This window comes from Mobula hypostoma, assembly GCF_963921235.1.
Source record: "Mobula hypostoma chromosome 13 unlocalized genomic scaffold, sMobHyp1.1 SUPER_13_unloc_1, whole genome shotgun sequence".
NCBI lineage: Eukaryota > Metazoa > Chordata > Chondrichthyes > Myliobatiformes > Myliobatidae > Mobula > Mobula hypostoma.
Genome location: NW_026948145.1, coordinates 641,475 through 665,499, shown reverse-complemented (window position 1 = coordinate 665,499; position 24,025 = coordinate 641,475). Strand labels below are relative to the sequence as shown.

General features: G+C 49.2%; 1 protein-coding gene across 1 annotated transcript in view; it reads right to left on the bottom strand.

Moving 5' to 3' along the window:
• LOC134341267 (nectin-4-like) overlaps positions 1 to 24,025 on the bottom strand; it is a 57,756-nt gene that overhangs the window by 6,880 nt on the left and 26,851 nt on the right. The window contains exons 2-6 of the mRNA XM_063039129.1: positions 21,022 to 21,366; positions 19,356 to 19,655; positions 9,231 to 9,348; positions 7,793 to 7,944; positions 147 to 294 (exon numbers count right to left, since the gene is read on the bottom strand). Coding sequence (XP_062895199.1) covers positions 147 to 294; positions 7,793 to 7,944; positions 9,231 to 9,348; positions 19,356 to 19,655; positions 21,022 to 21,366 — 1,063 coding nt within the window. The remainder of the gene's footprint in view (positions 1 to 146; positions 295 to 7,792; positions 7,945 to 9,230; positions 9,349 to 19,355; positions 19,656 to 21,021; positions 21,367 to 24,025) is intronic.

Below are 24,025 nucleotides of genomic sequence, written 5' to 3'. Positions count from 1 at the left end.
TCCTCCTCCCCTCCTCCTTCCTGACCTCCTCTCCAAGTCTCCTGCAACAGGATGACCCACCTTCTCCGCCCGGTTGCAACTTCACCCCACCCAGACCCTCCGTGTGCCCATGTTCTCTGTCACCCCGTCCTCCTGCTCTCACTCACAGTTTGAAGACCATTTGCTCTGTTTTCTTGCGGTGTGAGCGGTTCACAGCGAACACTGCGCCGATGAAGATCAGCACGAGGACCAGGCCGACCACACCAATGGCCACGAAGGCCAGGGTCAGCATGCTCACCCCAGCCACGTTCGACTCTGTGAGGGGGCAACCAACAGGGGTCAGCACTGGAGCACACCCACCCTCAAAACCTCCAGAGGCCGATGGAAGACCTGAGAGAGGTTTAGAAGATTCTGAGGCATAGCATAGGGAGAGCAGACAGCCGGCATTCCTTTGCAGGGCGGAAATGCCTAATACCAGAGGGCATGCAATGAAGGTGAGACAAGGTAAGTTCAAAGTAGGATATGTAAGGTAAGCTGTTTTTTTTTTAAAAGCACAGAGTGGTGGATGCCTGGAATGTGTTGCTTGGGGTGGTGGTGGAGACAGATACAAGACCCTGTTCCTGTGTTGTTGTATGTCGCCTCACACACTCCCAGGGTCAGACACAGAGTGAGGCTCCCTCCACACTGTCCCATCACACACTCCCAGGACACGGGTCAGACACAGAGTGAAACTCCCTCTACACTGTCCCATCACACAATTCCAGGACACGGGTCAGACACAGAGTGAAGCTCCCTCCACACTGTCCCATCACACACTCCCAGGACACGGGTCAGACATACAGAACATAGAACATAGAATAGTACAGCACAGTACAGGCCCTTCGGCCCACAATGTTGTGCCGACCCTCAAACCGTGCCTCCCATATAAGCCCCCACCTTAAATTCCTCCATATACCTGTCTAGTAGTCTCTTAAACTTCATTAGTGTATCTGCCTCCATCACTGACTCAGGCAGTGCATTCCACGCACCAACCACTCTCTGAGTAAAAAACCTTCCTCTGATATCCCCCTTGAACTTCCCACCCCTTACCTAGACGACACCGAGCCGAGCGACCCTGAGGGTGGCCAGGGGGCCTACATTGTATACCTCTATCATGTCTCTTCTCATTCTCCTTCTCTCCAAAGAGTAAAGCCCGAGCTCCCTTAATCTCTGATCATAATACATACTCTCTAAACCAGGCAGCATCCTGGTAAATCTCCTCTGTACCCTTTCCAATGCTTCCATATCCTTCCTATAGTGAGGTGACCAGAACTGGACACAGTACTCCAAGTGTGGCCTAACCAGAGTTTTATAGAGCTGCATCATTACATCGCGACTCTTAAACTCTATCCCTCGAATTTTGAAAGCTAACATCCCATAAGCTTTCTTAACTAACCTATCTACCTGTGAGGCAACTTTCAGGAATCTGTGGACATGTACCCCCAGATCCCTCTGTTCCTCCACACTACCAAGTATCCTGCCATTTACTTTGTACTCTGCCTTGGAGTTTGTCCTTCCAAAGTGTACCACCTCACACTTCTCCGGGTTGAACTCCATCTGCCACTTCTCAGCCCACTTCTGCATCCTATCGATGTCTTTCTGCAATCTTTGACAATCCTCTACACTATCTACAACACCACCAACCTTTGTGTCATCTGCAAACTTGCCAACCCACCCTTCTACCCCCACATCCAGGTCGTTAATAAAAACCACGAAAAATAGAGGTCCCAGAACAGATCCTTGTGGGACACCACTAGTCACAATCCTCCAATCTGAATGTACTCCTCCACCACCACCCTCTGCCTTCTGCAGGCAAGCCAATTCTGAATCCACCTGGCCAAACTTCCCTGGATCCCATGCCTTCTGACTTTCTGAATAAGCCTACCGTGTGGAACCTTGTCAAATGCCTTACTAAAATCCATATAGGTCTCATCCACTGCACTACCCTCATCTATATGCCTGGTCACCTCCTCAAAGAACTCTATCAGGCTTGTTAGATACGATCTGCCCTTCACAAAGCCATGCTGACTATCCCTGATCAGACCATGGTTCTCTAAATGCCCAGAGATCCTACCTCTAAGAATCTTTTCCAACAGCTTTCCTTACCACAAACGTAAGGCTCACTGGTCTATAATTACCCGGACTATCCCTACTACCTTTTTTGAACAAGGGGACAACATTCACCTCCCTCCAATCCTCCGGTACGATTCCCGTGGACATCGAGGACATAAAGATCCTAGCCAGAGGCTCAGCAATCTCTTCCCTCGCCTCGTGGAGCAGCCTGGGGAATATTCCATCAGGCCCCGGGGACTTATCTGTCCTAATGTATTTTAACAACTCCAACTCCTCCTCTCCCTTAATATCAACATGCTCCAGAACATCAACCTCACTCATATTGTCCTCACCATCATCAAGTTCCCTCTCATTGGTGAATACTGAAGAGAAGTATTCATTGAGGACCTCGCTCACTTCCACAGCCTCCAGGCACATCTTCCCACCTTTACCTCTAATCGGTCCTACCTTCACTCCTGTCATCCTTTTGTTCCTTCACATAATTGAAGAATGCCTTGGGGTTTTCCTTTACCCTACTCGCCAAGGCCTTCTCATGCCCCCTTCTTGCTCTTCTCAGCCCCTTCTTAAGCTCCTTTCTTGCTTCCCTATATTCCTCAATAGACCCATCTGATCCTTGCTTCCTAAATTTCAGGTATGCTGCCTTCTTCCACCTGACTAGATTTTCCACCTCACTTGTCACCCATAGTTCCTTCACCCTACCATTCTTTATCTTCCTCACCGGGACAAATTTATCCCTAACATCCTGCAAGACTGAAGTTCCCTCTACACTGTCCCATCACACACTCCCAGGGTACAGATCAGACACAGAGTGAAGCTCTATCAGGAAGAGGGACGGGGATGGGGATATGTCCTCTCAGGGGAACTCAGCAACAGCCAGGCTGTGACCCCACTGTTGTCTCTGTTGCAGTGAGACTTGAGGGAGACGAGAGCTGCAGTGATCGGGGACTTAACTGGATGTGGAGCAGACGGGTGTATCTGTGTGTGAGTGATCTCGGGGATGCTGTCACCTCCCTGATGCATGAGTGGTTTTAGGGCATTCTGAAGGGGGAGCAAAGCAGAGGGTGTGGTTCACACCAATACCAGCAAGGTGGGTAATAAAGAGGGATGAAGCTCTGCAACATAAATTTTGTGAGATAGCATGCAGATTAAGGAACTGGATCGTAATCTCGGCACACCACAGTCTCCTGAGCACAGGAATAGGAAGATGGGGTAGATGAGAGTGCAGCTGAGGAACTGATATAGGAGGGAGGATTGCAGATACCAGGATCATTGGGGCCTTTCCTGGGGGAAGTGGGACCTCTACAGGCAGGACAGTTGCAGCTGAACTGGAACAGGTCCCCTATCCCTACTGTTGGGGAGAGGTTAAAGTTTGACAGGGGGCGGAGAGCATTTGGAAGCAGGTATGAAATATAACCCAAGTAATCCAGTGGGTAGCGTAGACAGGGGCTCTAAAAGGCAGAGCACTTCCATTGCAAGGCGCCTGACTGATGAACAGAGCATCATTGAAAACCTGGGAAGATAATATTATTGTAATCACAGTAACACGGTTGAAGGAAGGCAGAGATAGCAGCTCAAAACCCCCGGCTAGAAAGATCCCACATCAAAGAGAAGGGGCATCACTGTAGGACTTGGGCAGAATGTTGGAAACCTGTCCCAGTTAGGCCAGGTGCGTAGAGTTAGAGATAAGGAAGGGACCATCACTTTGCTGGGGTTACACTGCAGGATCACCAATGGTCATTGGGAGAGAGAGGAGCAGATATGGAGACAAATCACAGACTGGTGTAAAAGCAAAGTTAGTGGTGGGGGGGGGGTTTAACTCTCCACATTATTGATTGGGTTGCTGTTGTCCAAGGGCTTGAGGTGGGGAGGGATTTGTAGCGTGCCTCTACGAGAGCTTTCAAGCCAATACATAAACAGCCCCATCCAAGAGATGGGGCTGTACTGGACCGAGCCTTGGGAAATCAGTGTAAGTATCGATAGGGGAGCATTTTGAGGATGGTGATCATGATCCACAGTCACGAACAATCTGGTGGAGCAACCCAGCTGGTCAGCAACAACTCTGCAGTGGGGTGCAACCACAGATGCTTTCAGCTAAAACTCCCTATCAAGACTGAGCGGAGAGAGGGGGTGGTCAGCACAAAGAGGGGAGAGGGGATTGCTGAGCTAGGAGCCAGATGTGATTGATGGACTGCCAGGGCAGAGGGGGAGAGTGTTGAATGACAGGCAGGTCAAGCCAGGTGGTGGGGGGGGGGGGAGAGGTAGAGTCGGGAGACGGAAGCTGGTGGATGATAGGTGAGGCCAAAAGACAAGAAAAGGCAGAGAACACCAGGGAGTGGGATGTGAGGGAAAAGGTTAGAGAAGGTCAGGTGGCTGATAAGCAGGAAGACGAAGACAACCAGTGCTGGAAACTGATAAGGTCACGGAAATCAATGGGGGATAGTTCAAGGAAGTTATGGAAATGGATGAGGATGGGCCAGGTCAGGAGTTCGGACGAGGCTTATTACAGAAATGTGGGTCAGCTGGGAGCAACTGCTGTTGGGGTAAATATCCAGCTGTGGGGAGCTTGGCACTAACAGGTTCTCATGAGGGTGAAAGGCAAGGCTGACACATTACTCATTCCCTGGTGACATCAAGGCATTGATGAAGATAAAAGAGAAGCATTTGGCAAGCACTGACAATGGGAAAGCAAGAGGGAACCTTGGGGAATATTGAGAGTGTAGCAAAACTCTTAAAAAATAAAATAGTAGAGCAAAGAGGGGTTTATGAAATATCCCTGATTCAGGAGAAGCCTGGGGGCATTTAGTGAAGATACCAGGGAAAGTTTGGGTAAACTAGTTTATCATTACATTTTATTTTGTAATAGTGGGCTCTTGAACTCACAATCTACCTCATGATGATCTTACACCTTATTATCTGCCTGTCTGCATTTTCTCTGTAGGTGCATTCTGCAATCATTTTACCTTGTTCTACCTCAATGCACTGTATAATGATATTATCCAGAAAAACAATATGCAAGACAGGTTTTTCACCGTAAGTTGGTACATCTGACAATAACAAACCAATTCCAAGTATTGTCAAATATACCGACGCCCAGTGAGAAGCTTGTCTTGTATACCAGTCAGACACATCAGATCGTCACAGAGTAAGAGAAGACAAGGACGGAATGGAGAATAATGTGGTACAGTTACAGAGGAAGTGCAGTGTTGCTAGGCAATGAATTACAAGCCCATCATGAGGTAGATCATGGTACTAAGGAACTGTTTAATGGTCTTACTACAGTAGGGCAGAAGCTGTCCTTTAGCCAGGGGGACATGCTTTCAGGCTTTTGTATTATCTGGCCAATGTGGAGTGGGGGGCAAGACAGAATATCTGGGAGGGTGGGGTCTTTTATTATGCTGGCTGGTTTACCAAGGTAGTGAGAAGGAGGCAGAGTCTATAGAGGGGAGGCTGGTTTCCATTCAAAACCAAAGGGACTATCAGAGGATGTCGGTGAGGTCTCAAATAAATCCCTCTTGTCTGCATTTACCACGGAGAAAAATGTGTTCAACGGGGCAGTCATGGAGAGGGCCAGTGAGATTCCAGACATGTAGGCATGAAGAGTTTGATGTCTGGAGCACAAGATCCCCAGGGCCTGACGAGTTGCTGCCTGGGCTGTCGTGGGAGAGAAGGAACAAACATAGAACTTTCAGCACAGGAACAGGCCATTCAGCCCATAACTCTGTGCTGAACATGAAACCAAATTGAAGTAATTTTCCTTTGCTTAAACATGATTCATATCCCTCCATTCCCAGCTCGCTCATGTCTGCAACAACCCAAACGTCTGTTCATATCTGTTTCTAACACCCTCCCCCCCACCCCGGCACCCACACTCTGTGTGTAAGGAAACTCGCCCCCCACACATCTCCTTTAAACTTTCAAGTTAAGTATATTGTCCGTTAACCATATACATGTACACCATCAAATGAGACTACATTTCTCTGAACCAGGGTGTAAAGCATAGTAGTAATGCACATATAACACACAATAACTTATGAAAGTAGGAACTAAATCTACAAATCAATTATGCAAAGCTAAACGAAGTAAAGTGCATAAATTAAATATTGTAGGGTACAGTGCAAATTGTAAGTGATGCAACAGAAGTTGTTTCCTGTCCTGACCATTCTTTCCTTTCTCTATCAGAGTCTCCTGCCTGATGGTAGAAAGTCAAAGAGGCTGCTGGTTGGGTGAGTGGGATCCTTGATGATACTGAGAGCCCTGCATGCACACCGCTCCTGAGAAATATCCCGAATGGATGGTAGCCTATCTATCAGCCTCTCACTTTCAATGCTTGTACTGGTGGTTAATATTTCAACTCGGGGACAAGGGTTCTGACCTTCTACTCTGGGGATTCCCTACCTGGGGTTCACGGACCCCTCGGTTCATGGCAAAGGTCCATGACATACAAAAGGTTGGGAACCCCTGATCTACTCTATCCATGCCGCTTGTAACTTTATAAGCTTCTATCAGGTCTCCTCACAACCTCCAACACTCCAGACAAAATAAGACTGTCCAACCACCTCTCAAAGGAAGAGACTGCTGCGGCAGACGGAGATTTGCTCTGTCCATGGGTGGGTGTACCAGATAACTAGAGGGAAGGAAAACTGGTTCCTTCATGTTAGAAGGATAGCTGGAATAAAACAGGTAGCATTTATACCCGGGAAAGGCAGAGATTGATCCAGGACATTCATCAAATCTTAGTTCATGACAAATTCTGTCTTACTAATTTCATAAAACTTTTTGAAAAGTTATCTAAGTATATCTGGGTGGCAGGGTGGAGACATGTCTCTACCAAAGGAGGTGTAAGGCGCTTCTTCCCTTCACTAGACTGCAGGTCACCCTCGGGAAGGTGTAGCACCTGCTTAGCCCCTGATCAGGGTCATGTGAAGCCAGGAGCAGGTGGTGGACAGTCGTGTGAGCAATTGGTGCATGACACAAGTCCTGGTTATGTCACCACTGACACCAGACAATCTCTGAAGACTATTGATAATGGCTGGGGTCACCCATCTAGTAAAGACACTGTCCAGAAGAAGGCAATGGCAAATCACTTCTGTAGAAAAAATTACCAGGAACAATCATGGTCATGAAATGACCATGATCGCCCACGTTATACGACACGACACATAACGAACAAACAAAGTACTGTACGTGGATGAGGGGAGTGTGGTAGATATTGACCTTTTAGCAGGTCATGTGTGCTTGGCGTCCAGAAGTTTGAAGCGCAATGGATCCAGGACTGGTGGGTAAATTGGATCCACAATTGACAGTGACGGAGGCAGAGGGTAGTGACGCAGACTGAAAGTCTGGGACCGGGGGTGCCCCACAGCGATCGGAGCTGTGACCCCACGTGCCTGCGATACACAGGAACAAACTGGGTGTGAAAGATGAGTCAGTCTGTAGAAGGGACAAAAATTTGGGGTACTTGCAGATAGTGAGGTCACAGCATCAGTGAGAAAGTTGGGCAGAACATTGGAATTGCAACTGGAACTGGAGTTGGACGGATGGAATTTAATTCTGACAAGTGTGAGGTGATGCATTTGATAATGGCAAATGCCAATAGGAAACTTCATTGTCAACACAGAGATGGTGCACCACGAGGGGCAGATACATCAGAGAGCTTCAACTCACACCCCGGACTGAGAGCTTGGGTACAAACTTTACTGACCTGAGACACTTATTTTAACTTGGGCACTCCGACTGCCAATCTCATTGGAAACTTCACAGATGTAGGTTCCAGAATCTTCCAGGGTGAGGCGTCTGTTGAATAAGAGCCTGTCCCCATCCATGGTGACGTTGTTGGGAAGGGTACCACCCACTCTGTCAACCAATCACCAGGAAAGTGTGAGACTCGAACCCACACAACCAGTCCCCACCATCCACACTCCCAAAGGGACCCACCCCTTCCCATTCACTCCCACTGTCCACACTCCCAACAGGGCCCACCCTTTTCTATTCAGTCCTACTGTCCACAGTCCCAATTGACCCCAGCCCTTCCCATTCACTCCCAACGTCCACACTCCCAACAGGGCCCACCCTTTTCTATTCAGTCCTACTGTCCACAGTCCCAATGGACCCCACCCCTTCCCATTCACTCCCACCGTCCACACTCCCAAAGGGACCCACCCCTTCCCATTCACTCCCACCATCCACACTCCCAAAGGGACCCACCCCTTCCCACTGATGCCCACCATCCACACTCCCATCAGGGACCCACCCCTTCCCATTCACTCCCACCATCCACACTCCCATCAGGGCCCACCCTTTTCCCATTCACTCCCACCATCCACATTCCCAACAGGGCCCACCCCTTCCCATTCACTCCCACCGTCCACACTCCCAAAGGGACTCACCCCTTCCCATTCACTCCCACCGTCCACACTCCCAACGGACAAACCCCTTCCCACTGATGCCCACCATCCACACTCCCATCAAGGACCCACCCCTTCCCATTCACTCCCACCATCCACACTCCCATCAGGGCCCACCCTTTTCCCATTCACTCCCACCATCCACATTCCCAACAGGGCCCACCCCTTCCCATTCACTCCCACCATCCACACTCCCATCAGGGCCCACCCCTTCCCATTCACTCCCACCATCCACACTCCCATCAGGGCCCACCCCTTCCCATTCACTCCCACCATCCAAACTCCCATCAGGGACCCACCCCTTCCTATTCACTCCCACCATCCACACTCCCAAAGGGACCCACCCCTTCCCATTCACTCCCACTGTCCACACTCCCAATGGACAAATCCCTTCCCATTAACGTTTGCCATCCACACTCCCAACAGGGCCCACCCCTTCCCATTCACTCCCACTGTCCACAGTCCCAATGGACCCCATCCCTTCCCACCCACTCCCACCATCCACACTCCCAATGGGGCCCATCTCTTCCCATTCACTCCCACCAACAACACTCCCAATGGATCCCACCCATTCCCATTCACTCCCACTGTCCACACTCCCAACAGGGCCCACCCTTTTTCTATTCAGTCCCACCGTCCATATTCCCAATGGGACACCACCCCATCAGACTCACTCCAACTATCCAAAATTCAATTGTTTCCATTTAGTTCAGAACGGAAACTTCAGATCATTACCTTCTCCATACAAAGTTTGTGGCTGGAGGATTCCCATTTTCCTCACACTCTAACTCCATCCCTTCCATATCCACAAGCCAATTCTCTGTGGATTTTCTTATCATTACTTCAGGAACATCTACAAGAAGAAAGTAGAAAAAAGGAGTTTAGAAAAGTTTCCTCCACTCTGTCCCATCACACATTCTCCGGGCACAGGTCAGACACAGAGTGAAACTCCCTCTACACTATCCCATCACACACTCCCAGGGTACAGGTCAGACACAGAGTGAAACTCCCTCTACACTGTCCCATCACACATTCTCTGGGCACAGGTCAGACACAGAGTGAAACTCCCTCTACACTGTCCCATCACACACTCCCAGGGCACAGGTCAGACACAGAGTGAATCTCCCTCTACACTGTCCCATCACACACTCCCAGGACACGGGTCAAACACACAGTGAAACTCCCACTGCACTGTCTCATCACACACTCCCAGGACACAGGTCAGACTCAGAGAGAAACTCCCTCTACACTGTCCCCATCACACACTCCCAGGACACGGGTCAAACACACAGTGAAACTCCCACTGCACTGTCTCATCACACACTCCCAGGACACGGGTCAGACTCAGAGAGAAACTCCCTCTACGCTGTCCCATCGCACACTCCCCGGGCACAGGTCAGACACAGAGTGAAACTCCCTCTACACTGTCCCATCACACACTCCCAGTGCATGAGTCAGTTAGCCTGACCTCAGTGGTTGTGAAGATGCTGGAATCAATTGTTAAGGATGAGGTTATGGAGTACTTGGTGACACAGGACAAGATAGGACAAAGTCAGCATGGTTTCCTTAAGGGCAAATCTTGCCTGACGAACCTGTTGGAATTCTTTGAGGAGATTACAAGTAGGATAGATAAAGGGGATGTTGTATATTTGGACTTTCATAAGGCTGCTGACCAAGTTAAGAGTCCATGGCATTACAGGAAAGTTACTGATATGGTGAAAGCATTAGCTGTTTGGTAAGAGGCAGAGAGTGGGCATAAAAGTGTCCTTTTCTGGTTGGCTGCCAGTGACTGGAGGTGTTCCATAGGGATCGGTGTTGGGACCGCTTCTTTTTATGCTGTATATCAATTGTAACACACTGTAAGGTTTCACTGCTAAGGCTAATGTGATGGCTTCTATGTAATGTTCCACTGTTAAGGTAATGGTTTCTCTATAGCAGTAATGTTTAGATTTAGATTATGAGGACACGCAGTCCTCTTTTATTGTCATTTAGTAATGCATGCATTAAGAAATGATACAATGTTTTTCCAGAATGATATCACAGAGACACACTTAAAAACAAACAAAAACCACATATTTATAATATATAGTTACAACAGTGCAAAGCAATACCGTAATTTGAAAGATCAGACCATGGCATGATAAAAGTCTCAAAGTCTCTCGAAAGTCCCATCATCTCACACAGACGGTGAACCTCCAGCCCCGCAAACTTGCCGATGCAGCATCCTGGAAGTGTCTGACCACCGTCCGACTCCGAGTCCGTCCGAAAACTCCGAGCCTCCGACCAGCTCTCCGACACCGAGCACCAAGCACCATCTCTGCCGAGCGCTTCGACCCCGGTCCCGGTAACAGGCAATAGGCAAAGCTGAGGATTTGGGGCCTTCCCCTCCGGAGATTCTCGATCACACAGTAGCAGCGGCAGCAAAGCGGGCATTTCAGAAGTTACTCCAGGTGTTCCTCCCTGCTTCTCACGTCTGTCTCCATCAAATCAGGATTGTGAACGGCCACAACAGGAATTCTGCAGATGCTGGAAATTCAAGCAACACACATCAAAGTTGCTGGTGAACACAGCAGGCCAGGCAACATCTCTAGGAAGAGGTACAGTCAACATTTCAGGCCAAGAACCTTCGTCAGACCCTTCATTAGTCCTGACAAAGGGTCTCAGCCTGAAACGTCAATTGTACCTCTTCCTAGAGATGCTGCCTGGCCTGCTGCGTTCACCAGCAACTTTGATGTGTGTTGTGAACAGCCCCTAGTTAACACATACAATATCATTTGGAACGGCCGCACGCACTGCGTCGCGCCGCCATCTTCTCCTCCCTTTATTTGGGTTATGACTAGAGAAAACGGAATTTGGAATGCAGGGGGCTATCCAATGGGAGAAATGTTGCTCTCTCTTGTGTGTCTGGGAGCCGGGTTTTTGCGGTCTTTTGTCGGAGAGCGATGGAAAGAGAGGACGTGAATGGAGAGAGTCAGAAGAGCAGGAGTCCGAGAGCCGGCACCACTCGGAGGAGGTCGATGGTTGATGAATAGCTGCATCAGTCAGCTCCAACGCCCACTTTTGACTTTTTTCCCTAAAATGGGCCCTTTTTCTTTTTATTTTCCTTACCAACCCTATATTCAGATTAAAATTTATAAGGTTCAATCATTTAACTGCATATGGTGCACTGTCAGATATCTTGCGGTGCAGATTTGTAACTGGACACATCAGGCAGCATCCACACAAACGAGATTTCTCAGTTTGGCAGGGCCAGCAGTTGTTTTCCCCAAGACGAACACATGCTGGTTACACATGCGAGGGTTACATAATGATTTAGATGATGGAATAGATTGCTTTGTTGCCAAGTTTGCAGACGACACGAAGATTGGTGGAGGGACAAGTAGTGTTGAGGAAACAGGTAGGCTGCAGAAGGATTTATATAGATTAGGAGAATGGGCAAGAGAGTGGCAAGTGGAATGCAATAGACAATAGACGCAGGAGTAAGCCATTCGGCCCTTCAAGCCAGTACCGCCATTCACTGTGATCATGGCTGATCATCCACAATCAGTATCCAGTTCCTGCCTTATCCCCATAACCTTTGATTCCGCTATCTTTAAGAGCTCTATCCATCTCTTTCTTGAAAGCATCCAGAGACTTGGCCTCCACAGCCTTCTGGGGCAGAGCATTCTATACATCCACCACTCTCTGGGTGAAAAAGTTTTTCCTCAACTCCGTTCTAATTGGCCTACCCCTAATTCTGTGGCCTCTGGTTCTGGACTCACACATCAGCGGGAACATGCTTCCTGCCTCCAGCATGTCCAATCCCTTAATAATCTTATATGTTTCAATAAGATACCCTCTCAGCCTTCTAAATTCCAGAGTATACAAGCCCAGTTGCTCCAATCTTTCGACATATGACAGTTCCACCATCCCGGGTATTAACCTTGTGAACCTACGCTGCACTCCCTCAATAGCAAGAATGTCCTTCCTCAAATTTGGAGACCGAAACTGCACACAGTACTCCAGGTGTGGTCTCACCAGGGCCCTGTACAACTGCAGAAAGGACCTCTTTGCTCTTATACTCAATTCTCCTTGTTATGAAGGCCAGCATGCCATTAGCTTTCTTCACTGCCTGCTGTACCTGCATGCTTGCTTTCAGTGACTGATGTACAAGAACACCTAGATCTCATTGTGCTTCCCCTTTTCCTAACTTGACTCCATTTAGATAATAATCTGCCTTCCTGTTCTTACCACCAAAGTGGATAACCTCACATTTATCCACATTAAACTGTATCTGCCATGCATCTGCCCACTCACCCAGCCTGTCCAAGTCACCCTGCATTCTCATAACATCCTCCTCACATTTCACACTGCCACCCAGCTTTGTGTCATTGGCAAATTTGCTAATTTTACTTTTAATTCCCTCATCTAAATCATTAATATATATTGTAAACAGCTGCGGTCCCAGCACTGAACCCTGCGGTACCCCACTGGTCACCGCCTGCCATTTCGAAAGGGACCCGTTAATTGCTACTCTTTGTTTTCTGTCAACCAGCCAATTTTCAATCCATGTCAGTACTCTGCCCCCAATACCATGTGCCCTAATTTTGCCCACTAATCTCCTATGTGGGACTTTATCAAAGGCTTTCTGAAAGTCCAGGTACAGTACATCCACTGGCTCTCCCTTGTCCATTTTCATAGTTACATCCTCAAAAAATTCCAGAAGATTAGTCAAGCACGATTTCCGCTTCGTAAATCCATGCTGACTCGGACTGATCCTGTTACTGCTATCCAGATGTGTCGTAATTTCATCTTTTATAATTGACTCCAGCATCTTTCACACCACCAACGTCAGGCTAACCGGTCTAAAATTCCCTGTTTTCTCTCTTCCTCCCTTCTTGAAGAGAGGGACAACATTAGCCACCCTCCAATCCACAGGAACTGATCCTGAATCTATAGAACATTGGAAAATGATTACCAATGTGTCCACGATTTCCAAAGCCACCTCCTTAAGTACCCTGGGATGCAGACCATCGGGTCCGGGGGACTTATCAGCCTTCAGATCCAACAGCCTATCCAACACCATTTCCTGCCTAATATAAATTTCCTTCAGTTCATCCATTACCCTAGGTCCTTTGGCCACTATTACATCTGGGAGATTGTTTGTATCTTCCCCAGTGAAGACAGATCCAAAGTACCTGTTCAACTCGTCTGCCATTTCCTTGTTCCCCATAATAAATTCACCCGCTTCTGTCTTCAAGGGCCCAATTTTGGTCTTAACTATTTTTTTCCTTTTCACATACCTAAAGAAGCTTTTACTATCCTCCTTTATATTCTTGGCCAGTTTACCTTCGTACCTCATTTTTTCTCCACGTATTGCCTTTTTAGTTACCTTCTGTCGCTCTTTAAAAGTTTCCCAATCCTCCAGCTTCCCACTCATCTTTGCTATGTTATACTTCTCTTTTATTTTTATACTGTCCATTACTTCCCTTGTCAGCCACGGCCTCCCCTTACTCCCCTTAGGATCTTTCTTCCTCTTTGGAATGAACTGATCCTGCACCTTCCGCATTATTCCCAGAAACACTTGCCATTGCTGTTCCACTGTCATCCCTGCTAGGGTATTGTTCCATTGAACTTTGGCCAGCTCCTCCCTCATAGCACCATAGTTCCCTTTGTTCAACTGTAATACTGACACTGCTGAGTTTCCCTTCTCCCTCTCAAATTGTAGATTAAAACTTATCATATTATGGTCACTCTCTACATTCGCAGGGATCGCTCCCTACACAACTCCCTTGTCCATTCGTCCCCCCCATCCCTCCCAACTGATCTCCTTCCTGGCACTTATCCGTGTAAGCGGAACAAGTGCTACACATGCCCTTACACTTCCTCCCTTACCACCATTCAGGGCCCCAAACAGTCCTTCCAGGTGAGGCATCACTTCACCTGTGAGTCGACTGGGGTGATATACTGCGTCCGGTGCTCCCGATGTGGCCTTTTATATATTGGTGAGACCCGACGCAGACTGGGAGACCGCTTTGCTGAACATCTACGCTCTGTCCGCCAGAGAAAGCAGGATCTCCCAGTGGCCACACATTTTAATTCCACATCCCATTCCCATTCTGACATGTCTATCCACGGCCTCCTCTACTGTAAAGATGAAGCCACACTCAGGTTGGAGGAACAACACCTTATATTCCGTATTGGTAGCCTCCAACCTGATGGCATGAACATTGACTTCTCTAACTTCCGCTAGGCCCCACCTCCCCCTCGTACCCCATCTGTTACTCTTTTTTATGCACACATTCTTTCTCTCACTCTCCTTTTTCTCCCTCTGTCCCTCTGAATATACCTCTTGCCCATCCTCTGGGTCACCCCCCCCCCCGTCTTTCTTCCCGGACCTCCTGTCCCATGATCCTCTCGTATCCCCTTCTGCCTATCACCTGTCCAGCTCTCGGCTCCATCCCTCCCCCTCCTGTCTTCTCCTAACATTTTGCATCTCCCCCTCCCCCTCCAGCTTTCAAATCCCTTACTCACTCTTCCTTCAGTTAGTCCTGACGAAGGGTCTCGGCCTGAAACGTCGACTGCGCCTCTTCCTATAGATGCTGCCTGGCCTGCTGCGTTCACCAGCAACTTTGATGTGTGTTGCTTGAATTTCCAGCATCTGCAGAATTCCTGTTGTTTGCGTATATTATGGTCACTACCTCCTAATGACTCCTTTACCTCGAGGTCCCTGATCAAATCCGGTTCATTGCACAACACTAAATCTAGAATTGTGTTCTCTCTGGTAGGCTCCAGTACAAGCTGTTCTAAGAATCCATCTCGGAGGGACTCTACAAACTCCCTTCTTGGGGACCAGTACCAACCTGATTCCTCCAGTCTACCTGCATGTTGAAATCCCCCATAACAACTGTAGCATTACCTTTGCGACATGCCAATTTTAACTCTTGATTCAACTTACACCCTACATCCAGACTACTGTCTGGGGGCCTGTAGATAACTCCCATTAGGGTCTTTCTACCCTTAGAATTTCTCAGTTCTATCTATACTGACTCTACGTCTCCTGATTCCATGTCCCCCCTCGCAAGGAGCTGAATATTATTCCTCACCAACAGAGCCACCCCACCCCCTCTGCCCATCAGTCTGTCCTTTCGATAGGACGTATACCCTTGAATATTCATTTGCCAGGCCCTGTCAACTTGAAGCCATGTCTCTGTTATTCCCACAACATCACACTTACCAATTTCCAACTGAGCCTCAAGCTCATCCACTTGGAAAATGCACAATAAGGCACTTTGGTAGCAGAAATAACTGTACAGACTATTTTCAAAAAGGGGAGAAAATCCAAAAATCTGAGATGCAAAGGGACTAAGGAGTCCTTGTGCAGAACACCTCAAAGGTAAACTTGCAGGTTGAGTCAGTAGTGAGAAAGGCAAATGCAATGTTAGCATTCATTTCAAAAGGTCTAGAATACAAGAGCAGGGATGTGATGTTGAGACTTTATGAGGCACTGGTGAAGCTCCCTCTACACTGTCACATCACACACTCCCAGGGCACGGGTCAGACACAGAGTGAAGCTCCTCTACACTGTCCCATCACACACTCCCAGGGCACGGGTCAGACACAGAGTGAAACTCCCTCTACACTGTCCCATCACACACTCCCAGGACACGGGTCAGACACAGAGCGAAGCTCCCTCTACACTGTCCCATCACACACTCCCAGGACACGGATCAGACACGGAGTGAAGCTCCCTCTACACTGTCCCATCACACACTCCCAGGACACGGGTCAGACACAGAGCGAAGCTCCCTCTACATTGACCCATCACACACTCGCAGGGTACGGGTCAGACACAGAGTGAAGCTCCCTCTACACTGTCCCATCACACACCCCCAGGGTACGGGTCAGACACAGAGTGAATCTGCCTCTACACTGTCCCATCACACACTCCCAGGACACGGGTCAGACACAGAGCGAAGCTCCCTCTACATTGACCCATCACACACTCGCAGGACACGGGTCAGACACAGAGTGAAACTCCCTCTACACTGTTCCATCACACACTCCCAGGACACGGGTCAGACACAGAGCGAAGCTCCCTCTACACTGTCCCATCACACACTCCCAGGACATGGGTCAGACACAGAGTGAAGCTCCCTCTACACTGTCCCATCACACACTCCCAGGACACGGGTCAGACACAGAGTGAAGCTCCCTCTACACTGTCCCATCACACACTCCCTGGACACAGGTCAGACACAGAGCGAAGCTCCCTCTACACTGTCCCATCACACACTCCCAGGACACGGGTCAGACACAGAGCGAAGCTCCCTCTACATTGACCCATCACACACACACTGAGTCAGGTCTTCTCTGTGGATTGTCACCTTGTCGCGGTGGAGAAGCTTGTGTGGTCCTGTGATCCCGAGAGAGATACCGTCGGGCGCTATGCTCCTGGTAGGGTCACCCATGGCGGTAAGGTCAAAGGTGAGGTCCCTGACAAAGAACAATCCAACCAAGATCTCAACAGTGGAACAGGCAGATGAAGTTACTTCAAACTCAACGGCTTGGAAACTGTACAGATCGAAAAGGAGGAGGTGCTTGCTGTCTTGAGGAAAATTAAAGTGGATAAATCCCCGGGACCTGACAGAGTGTTCCCTTGGACCTTGAAGGAGACTAGTGTTGAAATTGCGGGGGCCCTGGCAGAAATATTTAAAATGTCGCTGTCTACAGGTGAGGTGCCGGAGGATTGGAGAGTGGCTCATGTTGTCCCAATGTTTAAAAAAGGATCGAAAAGTAATCCGGCCGGGAGTTTAACGTCGGTAGTAGGTAATTTATTGGAGGGAGTACTGAGAGACAGAATCTACAAGCATTTGGATAGACAGGGACTTATTAGGGTGAGTCAACATGGCTTTGTGCATGGTAGGTCACGTTTGACCAATCTATTGGAGTTTTTCGAGGAGGTTACCAGGAAAGTGGATGAAGGGAAGGCAGTGGATATTGTCTACATGGATTTCAGTAAGGCCTTTGACAAGGTCCCGCATGGGAGGTTAGTTAGGAAAATTCAGTCGCTAGGTATACATGGAGAGGTGGTAAATTGGATTAGACATTGGCTCGATGGAAGAAGCCAAAGAGTGGTGGTAGAGAATTGCTTCTCTGAGTGGAGGCCTGTGACTAGTGGTGTGCTACAGGGATCAGTGCTGGGTCCATTGTTATTTGTCATTTATATCAATGATCTGGATGATAATGTGGTAAATTGGATCAGCAAGTTTGCTGATGATACAAAGATTGGAGGTGTAGTAGACAGTGAGGAAGGTTTTCAGAGCCTGCAGAGGGACTTGGACCAGCTGGAAAAATGGGCTGAAAAATGGCAGATGGAGTTTAATACAGACAAGTGTGAGGTATTGCACGTTGGAAGGACAAACCAAGGTAGAACATACAGGGTTAATGGTAAGGCACTGAGGAGTGCAGTGGAACAGAGGGATCTGGGAATACAGATACAAAATTCCCTAAAAGTGGCGTCACAGGTAGATAGGGTCGCAAAGAGAGCTTTTGGTACATTGGCCTTTATTAATCAAAGTATTGAGTATGAGAGCTGGAATGTTATGTTGAGGTTGTATAAGGCATTGGTGAGGCCCAATCTGGAGTATTGTGTTCAGTTTTGGTCACCAAATTACAGGAAGGATATAAATAATGTTGAAAGAGTGCAGAGAAGGTTTACAAGGATGTTGCTGGGACTTGAGAAACTCAGTTACAGAGAAAGGTTGAATAGGTTAGGACTTTATTCCCTGGAGCGTAGAAGAATGAGGGGAGATTTGATAGAGGTATATAAGATTATGATGGGTATAGATAGAGTGAATGCAAGCAGGCTTTTTCCACTGAGGCAAGGGGAGAAAAAAACCAGAGGACATGGGTTAAGGGTGAGGGGGGAAAAGTTTAAAGGGAACATTAGGGGGGGCTTCTTCACACAGAGAGTGGTGGGAGTGTGGAATGAGCTGCCAGACGAGGTGGTAAATGCGGGTTCTTTTTTAACATTTAAGAATAAATTGGACAGATACATAGATGGGAGGTGTATGGAGAGATATGGTCCGTGTGCAAGTCAGTGGGACTAGGCAGAAAATGGTTCGGCACAGCCAAGAAGGGCCAAAAGGCCTGTTTCTGTGCTGTAGTTTCTGTGGTTCTATGGTTCTATGGCTGTGAAGGCGGATGAAGACTGCAACAAATCCATCAGCTTCAATCGTCGTGGTTTCCATGCCATTGGAATCAGCTGGTTGATTTGTGAAGTATCGTGTGCTTCTTGGAGTGCAACATCAAGTACACGTAAACAAATACACGCACAGGCGTCTTCACTCTGTGGGCCACTTCTTCAGAATGAAGAGCATCATCCTCGACCTCGAGGCATAGCCACGACGACGACTCCCAGGGTACGGGTCAGACACAGAGTGAAACTCCCTCTACACTGTCCCATCACACACTCCCAGGACATGGGCCAGACACAGAGTGAGGCTCCCTCTGCACTGTCCCATCACACACTCCCAGGACACGGGCCAGACACAGAGTGAGGCTCCCTCTACACTGTCCCATCACACACTCCCAGGACACGGTTCAGACACAGAGTGAGGCTCCCTCTACACTGTCCCATCACACACTCCCAGGACACCAGTCAGACACAGAGTGAAACTCCCTCTGCACTGTCCCATCACACACACTCCCAGGACACGGGTCAGACACAGAGTGAGGCTCCCTCTACACTGTCCCATCACACACTCCCAGGACATGGGCCAGATACAGAGTGAAGCTCCCTCTACACTGTCCCATCACACACTCCCAGGGCATGGGTCAGACACAGAGTGAGGCTCGCTCCCTACACCCGGTACTCACAGAAGACGTTGAGGGTGTAGTGGATGCGGACGGGCTCAGACAAGGTGGAGTGATTGACGACACAAACCAGATCCTTCCCCTTCACCCCACGCTCGGGCCGGATGAAGTACTGAGCTCTGGCTGTCACCGTGCCATTCTCATTCTCCGACTTGACCAGTTCCTGCTCCCCCACCACTGGCGATTCCCACCGCACCTCGGGTCCCGGCTTACTCCCCGTGGCCACACAGGACGCCGCCAGCGCACGGCGCTCCCCCTCCAGCAGGGTACGCGGTCCCTGTACCACCCACACCTGAGGAGGAACTGCAGATGGGCAAGAAGGGGAGGCATGTATTAGGGAGGGTGGGAGACGGGTAGTCACAGAAAGAGGAGACGGCCAGCAGGAAGAGGGAGAGGAAGTTGGCGGAAGAGGGCATGTACAATAGGGGAAGAGGGAGAGGAGGATGGGGAATTGGAGAGGAGGATAGGGTAGAAATGGGGAAGGGGAAGAGGGAGAGGAGATTGGGGAGAGGGAGAGGAGATTGGGGAGAGGGAGAGGAGGTTGGGGAGAGGGAGAGGAGATTGGGGAAGGGGAGAGGAGATTGGGGAGAGGGAGAGGAGGTTGGGGAGAGGGAGAGGAGGTTGGGGAAGGGGAGAGGAGATTGGGGAAGGGGAGAGGAGATTGGGGAAGGGGAGAGGAGATTGGGGAGAGAAGAGGAGATTGGGGAAGGGGAGAGGAGATTGGGGAAGGGGAGAGGAGGTTGGGGAAGGGGAGAGGAGGTTGGGGAAGGGGAGAGGAGATTGGGGAGGGGAGAGGAGGTTGGGGAGAGGAGAGGAGATTGGGGAGAGGGAGAGGAGATTGGGGAGAGGGAGAGGAGATTGGGGAAGGGGAGAGGAGATTGGAGAGAGGGAGAGGAGGGTGGGGGAAAGGGAGAGAAGGATAGGGAGAAATGGAGAGGGGAAGAGGGAATGGTGAGAAGGCATGGAGGGTGAAGAGTTGGGATGGGGTAGAATGAGTGGGAGTGGGAGGGGAGTGAAAGATGAATAGGATATTGCATTGTAATATGTTAATTCCCTGTCCCTACCATGGTCTCTTCTACCTCCCACCTACTCCCCTCTACCTTGCTCCCGTTGCATCCCCCACCTCTCCCACTCTTCATCGCCCCACTATCTCCCACCCCTCTCTCTTCCTCTTCCACAGTCCTGCTTCCCTCATCTTCGCTCACTCAACTCCTACTTCTTCCTCCATCCCGTTCACTCACTTCCCCAATGTCCCTCCGCTCCCTCTCTTCCCCCTTACCCTTACCCTCCCTTTCCCCTCTCCTTACCACTCCTCTTCCTCTTCCCCTCCCTGATGCCTCCCCTTCCCCTCACCCCTCCCCTCCCCTCCCCGCCCTTCCCCATTCCTCCCTCCTCTTCCCCTTCCCACTCCTCCCCCTCCTCCCCTTCCCCTCCCCTCCACCTTCCCTCCTAAACTTCCCTCCCCTTTCCTCTTCCTCCCTCCTCTCCTCTTCCCCTCCACCTTCCTCCCTCCTCCATCTCACTTTACCATCCTCTACACCTCTCCTCCCCTCTCCCTCCATACTACCCTACCCCCTCATCCTGCCCACTCATCCTCCCCCCTCACTGCCCCCTCTTTCCTTCTGTCACTCCCCACCCCTCACTCCGTCCTCCTGACCCCGACACCTACCCAGGACGGTGAGCCAGGTGTCTCCCTCGAAGCTCCCGGCCGGGAAGGTGAAGACCTTGCAGCGGAAGTGACCGGCGTCGGCGAGCACCACGTCCTGGATGAGGAGCGAGGCGTCGGGCTGAACGTCCGCCTGGACGAAGCGCGCCCGGGACCCGTAGAACGGGTGTGTGCTGGTGCCGTGCTCGGTGCTGCGAACTGCCACTGTCTGCGGGCCCAGATCCGTCAGCTTGTCCCAGGTTACCTGCGTCAGCTGGCCCGAGCCCGTGAACACGCAGCGCAGCAGAACGTTGCCCCCGAGGGTGGCCTGGCTCTCGGCGTCCGTCTGCAGCTCCTGCCCGCTGAGTCCTGGGGGTAGCGAGGGGACAGGGCAGAGAGAGGGAGGGAGAGGAACGGGATGGGCAAAGGGTGAGGGAGAGGAACGGGACAGAGAGAGGGATGGAGAGGAACGAGATGGGCAAAGGGTGTGGGAGAGGAAAGGGACAGGGCAGAGAGAGGGATGGAGAGGATAGAAAGAACGGAAGGGAGAACATGGAGGCACGGGGAAGGGGAAAAGAGGATGGGTAGTGAGGAGAGGGGAGGGGAGAGGGATCAGGAAAGAGTGGGAAAGGGTGTGAGAGAGCCGGGAGAGGATCGGTGGAGGGAGGGGAAAGATGTCAGGGGATTGGATGGAGCACGACAGGACGAATGGGGTACAAAGAGGTTGAAGAATGGTAAAGGGGATAGTGGGGAAGTTTAAAGCAGCAAGGGGGTAAGGGGTAGAGAAGTACAGGGAGGTGGATGTCGGGATGTGGAGTAGTGAGCGTGGCAGAGACGCAGGTGAATTTGGGAAGAAGATGGGGATGGGGCGAGAGTGAGGAGCAAAGAGGAACATGAGTAATTGATGTGACCCGTTTGTTGCTTTTTAAATGAGCTTCATTGCTATTGTTACATAACTTTCATCAGGTTGTTAAAACAATGCAGTTCAGAAGAGCCAAGCCCAGTCCCGGAAAGTTGCCATTCCAGCCTGGGGCATCGGAGTTCCACGTTCAATGCCTGTGTCCTCTGGAAGGAATCAGTACATCATCCCAGTGGAATGAACTGGTTATCTCCCAGTGCTCCAGTTCCTCCCACAGTACAAAATGTACCGGTCAGTAGGTTAATTGGTCACCATAAATTGAGGGTGTTGTAATTAAATAAACACTGTGAACTTGTTCTCCAGGGGCACGTGACATGGATATATCCCCCGGAGCAGGAGCAGACCCAGGAATGACCATCTCGGCCAGGCCCACCAACCAGGAAGTCGAGTTTTTCAAGGAGGTGAAGATGATGATTGATGAAGGTAGAGCTATGGAGGTTGCCTATGTAGATCTTAGTGAGGCTTTTGACAAGATCTCTCCTGTTGGTTCACCCAGAGGTTAAGATGCATCAGATACCTGGAATTCGGATAAAGAATTGGCTTGCCCATGGAATTCAGAGGATCAATAGGGTTTACTCTGGCTAGAGGTTGGTGACTAGTGCTACGAGGGCCTCTGTTGCCCGTGATGTACAATATATAAATGACCTAGATGAAAATGTAGATAGTTGGGTTAATAAACCCTGTAGTAAGCACAAGGTTGAGATTGTGGGAGATTTTAATTTTCCACACGTAGACTGGGAAGCCCATTCTGTAAAAGGGCTGGATGGTTTGGAGTTTGTCAAATGTGTGCAAGATAGTTTTTTGTAGCAATACATAGAGGTACCAACTAGAGAAGGGGCAGTGTTGGATCTCCTGTTAGGGAATGAGATAGGTCAGGTGACAGAGGTATGTGTTGGAGATCACTTCCGGTCCAGTGATCACAATGCCATTAGTTTCAATATAATTATGGAGAAGGATAGGACTGGACCCAGGGTTGAGATTTTTGATTGGAGAAAGGCTAACTTTGAGGAGATGCGAAAGGATTTAGGAGGAGTGGATTGGGACAATTTATTTAATGGGAAGGATGTAACAGAGAAATGGAGGTCATTTGAAGGTGAAATTTTGAGGGGTCAGAATCTTTATGTTCCTGTTGGGTTGAAAGGAAAGGTTAAAAGTTTGAGAGAGCCATGGTTTTCAAGGGATATTGGAAACTTGGTTCGGAAAAAGAGAGGGATCTACAATAAATATAGGCAGCTTGGAGTTAATGAGGTGCTCGAGGAATATAAAGAATGTAAAAACAATCTTAAGAAAGAAATTAGAAAAGCTAAAAGAAGATACGAGGCTGCTTTGGCAAGTAAGGTGAAAATAAATCCAAAGGGTTTCTACAGTTATATTAATAGCAAAAGGATAGCAAGGGATAAAATTGGTCCCTTAGAGAATCAGAGCGGATGGCTATATGCAGAGCCAAGAGGATGGGGGAGATTTTGAACAATTTCTTTTCTTCGGTATTCACTAAGGAGAAGAATATTGAATTGTGTAAGCTCAAGGAAACAAGAAGGGTAGTTATGGAAAGTATGACGATTAAAGAAGAGGAAGTAATGGCGCTTTTAAGGAATATAAAAGTGGATAAGTCTCTGGGTCTGGACAAGATATTCCCTAGCACCTTAAGGGAAGTTAGTGTGGAAATAGCAGGGGCTCTGACAGAAATATTTCAAATGTCATTAGAAACGGGGATGGTGCCAGAGGATTGGTGTATTGCTCATGTGGTTCCATTGTTTAAAAAGGGTTCTAGCAATTATCGGCCTGTGAGTTTGACGTCAGTAGTGGGTAAATTGATGGAAAGTATTCTTAGAGATGGTATATATAATTATCTGGATAGACAGGGTCTGACTAGGAACAGTCAACATGGATTTGTGTGTGGAAGGTCATGTTTGACAAATCTTATTGAAGTTTTTGATGAGGTTACTAGGAAAGTTGATGAGGGTAAAGCGGTGGATGTTGTCTATATGGACTTCAGTAAGGCCTTTGACAAGGTTCCACATGGCAGGTTAGTTAGGAAGGTTCAGTCGTTAGGCATTAATATGGAAGTAGTAAAATGGATTCAGCAGTGGCTGGATGGGAGACGCCAGA